The sequence below is a fragment of the Etheostoma cragini genome, chromosome 7 (genome assembly GCF_013103735.1).
Source record: "Etheostoma cragini isolate CJK2018 chromosome 7, CSU_Ecrag_1.0, whole genome shotgun sequence".
In the NCBI taxonomy this organism is placed as follows: Eukaryota; Metazoa; Chordata; class Actinopteri; order Perciformes; family Percidae; genus Etheostoma; species Etheostoma cragini.
Window position 1 is genome coordinate 5,297,656 of NC_048413.1, and position 11,375 is coordinate 5,309,030.

The 11,375-nt window shown below is 41.2% G+C and overlaps 2 protein-coding genes across 7 annotated transcripts in view; one reads left to right on the forward strand and one right to left on the reverse strand.

The window, feature by feature from the left end:
• Window positions 1-1,943: 1,943 nt before the first annotated feature.
• On the forward strand, window positions 1,944-5,020 carry nppa (natriuretic peptide A). The gene is made up of 3 exons (XM_034876890.1): window positions 1,944-2,071; window positions 4,145-4,448; window positions 4,958-5,020. Exons 1-3 carry the CDS (start codon window positions 1,961-1,963, stop codon window positions 4,960-4,962), a joined length of 420 nt encoding a protein of 139 aa, XP_034732781.1. The 5' UTR covers window positions 1,944-1,960; the 3' UTR covers window positions 4,963-5,020.
• Window positions 5,021-9,419: 4,399 nt separating this feature from the next.
• The window catches only part of vps13d (vacuolar protein sorting 13 homolog D), a 79,700-nt gene continuing 77,744 nt past the window's right edge, over window positions 9,420-11,375 (reverse strand). For all 6 annotated transcript variants that reach the window (XM_034876870.1, XM_034876872.1, XM_034876871.1 and 3 more), the window contains one exon: window positions 9,420-10,326. In XM_034876870.1, the coding sequence (XP_034732761.1) occupies window positions 10,195-10,326 (132 nt within the window). In that variant the 3' untranslated portion in view covers window positions 9,420-10,194. The remainder of the gene's footprint in view (window positions 10,327-11,375) is intronic.

An 11,375-nucleotide genomic window follows, 5' to 3' on the forward strand; every position in this document is an offset into this window, starting at 1 on the left:
TAAAGGAAGGAGGAAATGACTCTCTGATGTTACACCCAGAATACACCTCTGATCTGGGCGGCTGTGGCTCAGTGGTAGAGCGGTTGCCTGCCAGTCGGAAGGTTGGTGGGTCGATCCCTGCCCCTGCGGTCACTGTTGAAGTGTCCTTGGGCAAGACACTGAACCCCGAGTTGCCCCCGGTGCTGCGCATCGGAGTGTGAATGTGTGTGAATGTTTATCTGATGAGCAGGTGGCACCTTGTACGGCAGCCCCGGCCACAGTGTATGAATGTGTGGAAACAGGAAACATTTCTACAGGAAACATTCACCATTCACGGTGAATGTTTCCTGTAGATGTAAAAGCGCTTTGAGCAGTTGTTAAGACTGGAAAAGCGCTATATAAATACAGCATATTTACATTAATACGTACAACCCATTAGGACAATGCGCTCGCGCACATACCCTTTTTTTTCCTGCCATCAAACTAGCAAAAGTGGATTTTTGCACACACTGAACGCACCTCCACCAGGCACTTCACAACATGCACTTAGATTGTTGAATTAGGGTCCATGAGCAGGAATGGCAAACTCAGGAACAAAGTAATAACAAGATATAAAGGTTGTAGAGCAAGCCGGTCTTTGTTGCGATTTAGAACCCTGACCGTTAAAAAAAGGCCTGTAGGGGTTTGAATGGTAACTTTGACCGGCTGGCTCTACATCATCCAGAGGCTACCTGTTGAAGATGCCTGGGTACTTTACCACTGATGAGCACACCTCTCGGCCACAAGCCACGTTCTCTGGGTAAGTGAGCTTACCATAAAACTAACTAATGCTCTGTGTGCATTGGTGCTGTTCCCCCCACCTTTGTTCAGCTCTGTATGAGCACAAATATGAACAAATATCACATAATGTGTTGTAGTGATGCAGCCCTGTCTCCTACCAATGACTTTGCCATACAACGGCATTCTCAATTATGTTACGAGGGAAAGGTAGTATGTTTTTGATGTAAACAAATATAATTTCTGATCAAAGTCTCTAGTCCATTGGGAGGTTAGACTTGATGAGCCGATAGCTCAGTTGGTAGAGTAGGTGCTCATATGTAGACGCAGCAGGCCCAGGTTCAACTCCAACCTGCATGTCATCCCCCCCTCCCCTCTACCACCTTCATGTCTTCAGCTGTCCTATCGACAAAGGCCTTAAAATGCCATAAAATGTTATAAAATTGAGCTGATGATGATGAACGGACACCAAGGACACCGCTGTTTGTGTTCCACGTAAAACCAAAAGTCAATGTTGACTTATTTTAAATCGTTTGTACGTTGTATGGGAATGTGATTCTTTGGGAGACAGGACTGGGTGATGGGAGTTTGGAGAGTAGCCGACGCCTTTTTCAGGGTGTCATTTATGTGAAATTTTGACCCTTTTCATACTTAGGTTGGAGTTAACATAACTCTATAGAGTTAGCATAACTCTATAGAGTTAACATAACTCTACCCCAAATAAAATCATCATAAATATGAATGAGATAGTTTTCTTCTACTAATCTATACCACGTAGCCTCCCTGTAACCCAGGGGAAGCAGTTTTAACCTACTATGGTATGTTTAAGGCTTAGGAGTGTGAGTGTGAGTATTTGCACGGTGAACGCTGCATTCCTGTCAATGCACACCATGTCTGAGCTCAGAGCTCCAAGATGGCTCCTCAGGTCATGCCACTGTTGCTCGGAAAGTGTGATGATACACAGACACACACACATCACCTACCACCAGCTGACCAGCTGCCTTATCATGCAGAGGTGTCAGAATGCACTCAAGGTAATCTCCAAAATGATGAGCCAATGACACTTACTGTCTGTTGCATAGAGTGTGTGTGTCTGTTGCATAGAGTGTGTGTGTGTGTGTGTGTGTGTGTGTGTGTGTGTTGGCATGGATATAAAATCTTGCAGTGCAGCCTGGAGTATCAGTATTTGCAGCAAAAGGATAACATGAGGACTGCGGTCCTGTGGGGCCTGCTGGTCCTGCTGTGCCAGCACACACTGGTTAGCAGCCACGTCCTGGGTAGGACCTCTTCAACCAGTGACCTGGCTCAGCTCAAGGTAAGAAACCACGTAACTCTTCTATTCCTCACACCTTCCTGGTATATTCATAATAATAATGTCCAATTCTAAGGACATTTTTTACAGTAGCTGTTCATCCACACAGTGTCCAAAACTTCATCAAGTTTTTCTCAATATACAGAGAGTTTTGGTTTATTTTTCCCGTTTTTAGATGTTTTTTAAACCCAATGTTTTATACAACACTTCAATAGTATTTATTTATTGCATTTCAATAGACAGACACATTGAAAAGGCTAGGTGTGTGTGTGTGTGTGTGTGTGTGTGAGAGTGTGTGTGTGTGTGTCAGACCGGGAAGAACTCTATTATGCTAGTAGCAATACTTGCCGCCATCAAAAGATACTACTGCTACTACAACCACCACCACCACCAATACTACTAATGTTAATCATGACAAACTTAATCATAGTTATATTGTATATCATAATGAAAATGATAATAATAACAATGACTACAATGGCACTCAGAGAGTGCAGAACTCTATCAAGGCAATTAATTATTTCACAATGTAATGGGTGAAAATCAGAGTATGCCCCGTGAATTGGATCCACTCCAAAATATAACGGACCCTTCAACCAAGTTTTTATAAAAACGTGTCCAGTATTAGTTAGGTAATTGCTGAAAACATAACCTCCTTGGCGGGCTAATGATAAAAATTATAATGAAGTCAGGGAGATCACTTATTGTTACCTTTTTCCAACTTTGCACTTTTTGCGCCTCTGTTTATTGTAGAATTGTATGTCTGGCAGAGTGTTGGGAATTATTATTATAGCATTTAGAGCGTCATGGTGAGAAATAACATGGTAAGATTTAATGTGACAGGGATTCCTTAAAAGTTCCATTTAAAGTTTCTTATCAGTACAGATAAAAGGTGTCCGCATAACACGGTTTTCTGTGCTTGATGGTGTTTTACACCCCCAACGTCTCCTTCAAGACACCTAACCCCAGCCTTAACCCTAACCCAACCCTAACCGTTGCCTAATCCTAGTGCGTATGTCTCCCAGGAGCCGTTGGGGGCTAAAAACACAAACAATATATCCTAAAGAAATGTTCTCGACATACATGTTGACAGTGAGGATTGTTGTTAAATATGGTGTTTTTTGAAAATGAAACCATGTAAACTTATTCTGACATAACCTCTAAATATAATACACCTCAAAATATAATATTGCACTTATTACTTACTAACGCAAACAATGATCTAGAGTTATTATCTACAACTCTACCCACATAAAATACTAAAGAGACCCAAGTGCAACTGGAACTTACAAATTTTTCTGTGAAAATCTCTGCAAAATTCAGTTTGGTAACATAACATTACCCAACAATATGCCATGTGGTTCACTTCATGTAAGTAATTCCATACACCCAGCTTGGGCTTATGCTCATGCATGTGTGGCAATCATAGACTCTACAAAATATAGATGTGGTCTTGGTACAAGGGTGTTGCGGGGGCCAAGGAACAACCCATTACATCTTGAAATGGATCCCAATCATGGGACTGATACACTAATTATTTTCCCCTTTTATCAACATTGCGGGATTGCGCATTGGTGCTGCACTTATGTGTTGTTGAAATAACCGGAAAATGACTTCCTGGCTGGGAAAACCCCCCTTGCATTAACATTGTGAGATAGGGCGTGCATTGGCGAAGGTCTTCGAATGCCCTTCTAGTTTAGAAAAGGTTTGTTACAGACAAAGACCCAATGATCCTTGTGCTCCAAGACTGGATCAGTTCCAGGAAGTGGAACATGTCTGTTAGAGTCCTTTGCTTACCAATCGCCTCGAGACAGTCACAGTCAAGGTCTAAATTTACACTTTAACGCCATAGTTTTTTTTTTAATGTTCAAATTTTATGTTTAACTATATAACTAAAACAATTTAAAATCCCATTTCCAGCAGCCAACAAACACCACCACCAGACACTCTGGGCTGTCCCTAGTTACACATTTACTAAATGGCTCATGCATATGTTTCCAGTGTCTATTAATGTGTAACATAACCAGTGTGGATGTTAACACTTTGTTTTAACCCATCTTCAACTCTCCATACCAGTCCATACTGGAGCGCTTTGAGGAGAATCTGGCTGATGCAGCCCAGGAGGAGGACTCTGAAGCTGATTATGAAGGGACAAATCAACAGCCTGAGAGCAGCCAGGGTTGGAACCAGGAGGCCAACCAAGAACCTTTAATATCAGAAAGATCTCAATTACCAGCTGAGGCCCACAGCAGGGCCGCAAGTCAAAGGAGCCGTCTGCAGGACCTGCTGATGACTGCCAGGAAACTGTCGTCTGGCTGCTTCGGAGCAAGGATGGATAGAATAGGAAACGCCAGCGGTCTGGGATGCAACAATGGAAGAGGTGAGGCAAATATACTGGAGCAGGGGGGACAAACACTTGTGCTGGTTTGGTGGTCTTCGGAAGAGACAACATGAATTTTGACTATACGGTACATGCAATCATAGAACTCTTGTTATTCATAGTTTCCAGAGGATGATGTTAAGTGGCTGTGCGGTGAAGACCTGACCTCATCATCCGTTTTAAATATCCTCTTGTTTTTGGTTAACAAGTTGTTCTCATCATGTTACTCCCCCTAAAATCATAAATTGTTATAACATTTGTGTCCGTGTACAGCTTCAACCAACAGTAACGACACGTTAACTAGTGGTGGTAGTTATTAGGCTAGCGGTTTACCCCTGCCTCCAGTCTTTATGCTAAGCTAGGGTAACCACTTCCCGACTACAGCTCAGCTACTGTCTTATTGTGAGATGTAATGAACACTGCATGACACAACATATGCATAGATACAAGTCACACTTAATTACTAGTTATTTATGAAGAATCCTTTTTTTGTGTTTGTGTCCCTTCAGGCTAGCGTCACAGTTTCCCGGAACACATGGAGTATAGTTTGATCTCCAACTGAGGACACAACCGATGATATTGCATATATATGATTTTGCATTAGTAAAAAGTTCATCTGTGTGTGTCTTGTGTTTTTTGTTATTTGAAGTGAAAAATGGGCCGCTTCTCAACTTACAAATTCTGTGGATAGACTGTAACATTAACGCCCTAAAAAAATGCATTTGGGTAGACAAATGAATAAACTTGTTTTTCGTATGTAGCATTCAAAGTTATTCTTTCAAACCTGCACCATTAAGTACTCAAAGTAAGGGTTTAGTCAAGCTCTCTCTTCATTGTGACATGATGAAACCTGAGCCGAATAACCAGGGGTTGAGAATTAAAAGACAGATGAAAACTTATTCCATATAATGCTTCCAACTGGTTCTGTATCTGAAGTCTCTTTCATAAGAGAGAGAGAGAGCAAGAGAAAGAAGATGGCTGTTGCATTAGACAGGAAACACGTTTCTGTCCAGTTACTTTGTGGAGATTAATTGCAGTCATGCAGGAAGCGGTTTGACCCTTGGGTTTTCTTCCCATCAAAATTGAAAATAAACAATGTTGTTGTTGCTTTTTAAAAATCAACCTTTTTTTCCGGTTTCTGAAGCTTTTTCTTTCAATGTATGTCACCTTTTGTGACGTTTAACACATTACCCTCTAACTTTAGTTTAAGAGTTACTTTTGGAATTGAAGGTAAAAAAAATAAGTAAATTCTACTTAATGTTTGAGTTAGAAAAGCAGAAATTAGGAATTATTGTTGTGTGGAACTAGTTGAACCCAAATGCAAACATGAACGCAGACCAGAATGATAGTAAACAGGTTTATTCCAGTCCAATGTTGGGAATACAACGATAAAGAGAACCAAGTCCAAAATAAATCCAAAGTGATCCAGAGCTGCAGCTTGAACCCTGACTCCCGCACACCCGGCTTCACTCCTGCAATCAAGAACAGACAGAGGGGAGGAGGTCAGTTGTGACGTGATGAAAACCTGAGTCAGGCTGTTGCTAGTTGCACAGGGAACAATTATTTAGACTTAAATTAAAGGAATGTATGTGGATGGATAATCACAGACTGGAATATGTCAACTTTTACTCAATACTATTTCAAAATCACTTCAATTGTTTTTTTCAAATGCTATAAAATTGACTAAGACACCCCAAAATTACCCATCAATCATGTTATTTTGGGTAATTACAATTGGGTAGTTAAAAAGAATATTTATATAGGAAAACGGGTCAATTTGACCCGAGGACAACATGACGGTTAACATTTCACCTGATGGCAGCAAAGCTTCCTAAACTGACATGAGTCCATTTCTTACCCCATGTGTTCAATGCCAGTGGACAATAGCAGGAAAGAACAGTGCCGGTGCAGTCTGATCATATGACTAGTGGTGATAAGGACACGTGCAGGTTTTGTTTCCAGTGTAGATCAGACTGACCATATTACTAACTATGCATTTTATCAAAGAGACCGGTTCATACCATGTTGAAAACGTGGATATCTGCTCTTTAGAGATCTACAACAGGGACGTCCTTAGGCCTGTTTTAGGGGGGGCTGAAGCTCCCTAAATAATATTTTAATGTTTTATGTATATTTCACGAACTGTCGGCTGCTTGAAAAGGCAGAGATGGAGACTGTTTGAGGTTTTAACTGAAGAAGTAAAAATGTCTTCTGTTGCTGTTCTCTAAATTAGAAAAAATAGCCACATTAAACAAGGATCGACATCCATAACAATGCAACGTGGAAGCCTTCATTCCAATGTGTGGAAAATATGCAGCTACCACCAATTGCAGAGGACATTCATTCCAACCCGGGGATGTAGTGCATTTAAGAGGTGCATAAACGCCGTTTATGCACCTCTTAAAATTCGGAAATGGCGTTTACCCACCTCCATAGTGCTTTTATCCACCTCTGAATAGCCTTTTGTCCCAAAACCATTCTTAATTAAGCTTCTGTTGTTTTAGTTTCATATTGTTCATTATTAGTTTCATAGGTTGTTAAACCTAAGACGAAGTCTATCGTATTTCGCTGCATTACTGTCAGTGTTGACGGTGTTTGGGGTGTAGAGCCCTCAACGTTGCCTTCCAGGCAGCGTTGCCTGGTAGGCACTAGGATCGGGCAATGGTTGGGTGCCTTGAAGTCATGGTCGCAGCGCTGCCTGCAAGGCGACGTTGGGGGCTTAGAACATCAAGCAGGAAGCAGCAGACTAGTCAAAGATTCGTCAGTCAGGTGAAATTCAGGATATATTGTCTGATAATAACTGGATGTTTAAGGATATACTGTCTGATAATAACTGGATGTTTCAGGATATATTGTCTGATAATAACTGGATGTTTCAGGATATATTGTCTGATAATAACTGGATGTTTCAGGATATATTGTCTGATAATAACTGGATGTTTCAGGATATATTGTCTGATAATAACTGGATGTTTCAGGATATATTGTCTGATAATAACTGGATGTTTCAGGATATACTGTCTGATAATAACTGGATGTTATTTCATTCTCTGGCCACTTAAAGTTAGTGACAAAAGCTCCCTTGCTGCATTCCCAGCATGCATTCCCAGATGTAGGCTACAACTAGGAAGCCAATGACGGGACTGTATTTAACACGTTCCTGTTTAGTGGAGTTTAGTGTAAATAATTTTGGTTTAAATGGGACAAAGGTTTCAGTTAGTTAGGACCAAAAAAATGACATTTTGGGTCATAACTAACTGAAACCTTTGTCACATTTAAACCATTCATTGCTCTGTGATATTTTATGAACTTATAAAAAGTGACAAAGTTGTTCCATGTACTGCAGCGGTTATCCAAAAGGCCCATGTTCCTCAGTCTGCTTTGTATGCTAATGGTCATGTTTCCTACTGTCCACGGTCAGAACCAGTAGGCCCGTTTCTAGGGCCACAGGAGAAAAAAGGACGAGGGGGACATCTAGCGTTCATTCTTATGTAGTGAAAAGCCACCAAGCCATTCTTCTCAGCTGGTCACCTTTTTTCTAAACTTGATTTTCTGTGTTCAGAAGAGCAAAAGTTGTGGATGATTTTGAGATTTGTAACCCTCTCGGGACATCTCGAAAAAAACAACAACTCTGTGGTGTCTACTGGGTTTGAGGTCATTTGCCACCAGGTTTCCACTCAGCACTCAACCTCGATCTGTTTGGCTGTCCTATACAAATCAGAAGATGTCACGGCCTATGGCTAGGAACGTTTTAGAGCCTCTCCTGAGAAATTTGGGTACATTAGAACAGCATGGTGTCTTTATTTGTCAACTTGGTCAGTGTGTTAAAGGTACTGCTCAGCGTGTAAGCGCTGACGATCTTGGAGCCCGTGGAAAAGGAGGATTTGTTGATATTTTCTAGTGGGTCCATTTGCAGGATTAGAACTGGAGACAAATCAGAGTTTCAGACCAAAGACCTCCATGATGTTCATGTCCAGTCTGCTCAGTAAAATCTGCTGTGGTGTCAAAAACCTTTCAGTTTCAGTCCTTTGAGAGTAACTAGTTATATTACAATATTACTGTCTCTGAGTTGTAATGCGTTACACTACTTTTGCATTAATTTTGAGTTACTTTTAACAAAATAACAGCGGAAGTTTTACTTGGCAGCTAACATGTGAATTTAACCACTGCATCAATAAAGTCTTCTCTTTATCCACTTTAATACTATTCATAATATTTTGTATAGTCAATATAAATATGCAAAGTAACTAAAGCTATAAAACTAGATAAGTAAAACGTACAATAGGCAAGTAGGAGAAAATGAAAATACTCAATTAAAAGCACCTTACAGTTGTGTTGAAGTACGGCATTGTTATAAAATGTTTGTTTAAAGCAATTGAATAAGAAATTCATGTTGTTTAGTTTAAAACTAATGTAGTCTAAAAGAAATGTTCAATGATAGTGTGATAAAAACTCAATATCTGCATTACTTAAAGTACTTGATTTACAGCTGATACTGTATGTGAAAAGGTACACCTTTATTCGTTAAACAGTAATGTAGTTCTACTGTGAACCGTCACCGTAAGTGCTTTTATTTTGAAGCAGCCTACACGGAGGTCGTTGGTGTCCTCTTGCTAGCTTCCTGAGATGAACATGAGACACTAGATGCTGAACATGTCCATCTGCTCACTTCCTAGATTGTAAAACTACAACATGTTGAACAGTACATGTCATCACTGATCCGGTTTGGTGGCGGTCTAGAGAAATGTACTCAGTCCTGAGTACTTCTTCTTGTCTTATGCACATAAGATAAAGTCTTATGCACAACATTAATTTGACTGATCTCCGATCTCTGATTTGTGTAATCGGGTATCATTACCACCTTTGTGGATTATAATCGTACTGTATTTACAAGTATCTTTAGCAACATTTTTTAGCCAGATCCCACATTGCCTGAAGGTTTGGAAATAATAAGTCCCACACAATGAGCGCTCCAAGTGTAGATCTTTATTTGAAGCAGTGTCCTTGTAAACATCATTTCACTACTACCACCTGTCTTCAACTCCACTCTAGAAAACCTCATCTGACACCAAACCAAAACCCAAAGACCAAAACTCTTCAACAAGTTGGGTACAATTAAGAGTGAATCTGGTTAGAAGGAAGGACGTGCACACTGTCCATTAGAGAAGTCTGTGTAGAAAGACTGGCCTCATTAAAAAAGGCTTGGTAAATAAAAGTAGACATGTCGGACCTGGAGGTCTGCGATTGTAAAAGGCAAAGACAATGACAGGCAGCTTCAGTGGGAGAAAGAGGGGCTGCAGGTCCCTTCCCTCCCTGTGTCAGTGCAATTCACCCCCCCCCCCCAAACTAATAGTCTCTTATACACAAAATAGAGGTGCAAAGGCAGTTTGTTACATTTCACATTATTTTTCATACTTCATTATTAATACAGTATTTACACTGGTTTATAGTATTGCTATGTAGCTCTATTTACATTTCTGTATTCACAAACATAGTACTGTGTACACCATAGAAACACAGAGAAACCAGTGTTTTCTACATATACTCGGTCCAACTAACACTGCCTTGCATATGTGTTTTATGTCATGTGCTTTGCAAAAACTTCAGGTCACGTGATTAAACCAAGTTCCCTGACTGTTCCTTTCACTGCAGTGCGTCCTACTCTTTAAAATACTGAGGCCTACAAAAATCCATCACCTTCTCAGGATTTAAGAACGTTATAAATCCTTGTAAGAAAGTCATGTGATCAGGACTCGAGAAGTAAGCAGTCTTCGTTCTCGCTGGCAGGCAGCATTAGCTGCTGCTCGTAGTACAGACTCTTGGCATAGTTGATTTCCTGAGAGATTTTGATGGCGAGACTCTCACTCTTCACGTGGACCTGTGGAGAGGATTGGTACAAGGTTTTACCAGAGTGGAAACACTACTGCTGGGATCGGACAAAGAGACAGACAGACAGATTTGGGGCATTGGTTGTGGCCAGGGCCCGCCACGCCATGACCTCTTCGTGCTGGGTATATGCTACACAACATTTGAGTCTTTGTGTTGGACAAGCATAGTCAAAGATTCTAGTGATGACATGGCTCAGAGACCTGAGATTACACAGAGGAGCCTTACCAATCAGAGCTCACTGTCTTCCGTGTCTTGTGTGATGTACAGAGGTGATTAAGAGCCACTTCTCTGTGACAGCACCAGGTTTCCATGTGTAATCAGGGTTCCTAAACGATTCTGGAAGACGCTGGTCAAAGTGTGGTTGAGCAGTGTTTGGTTTAATGCTCTCATACCAAAGGGCAGTGTCCTCTGGCATGAGCGCCAGAAGCATAGCTTCACTCGTCATCTAGTCAAGCATCACTAGTTTCACCGGACACGTTGTACAGGTGTCACTGTGGGAGAAGGAAAATCTATTCGGACACAGTAGTCTTTTTGCCCCAACACCCTCAGGGCATTTCAGGTGATGTCTTGGTTGTCTCCTACTTTGCCTCACTACACACCCAGTGACTGTCTTATATTTCGTTTCCGACACCTGGAATGTGTGGGACTGGTTCGCTATTGAGCTGATATCATGCAACCTGACACAGTGAAAGACTCAAATGTTGTGTATTCTGATCACAAAAGGGTTAGGTACTGGTACTTGAAATTCAATTTCGGTACCCAACTATTGTTTTTTTGGGGTCCTTTCTCTGTTTAATAACAAAAGAAATGTGTCTCTGTCGACATGCAGAGAGGACTTTGAAGCTCTTGCGCATCAGGGGGCCGACGTTTGGTGCTGCTTGATTTAACATGAATCGGTCCTCAGTTGTACAGACGTGATTCGGTCGGTACACAAAAAAAAAGTACAGACTGGGCTACCCAAGAAAGGATGTCATGAAGAAAAGAGAGATGCCTCGGACTACCTCCAAGTTGCTAACTGATGGGGGGGGGGGGGGGGGG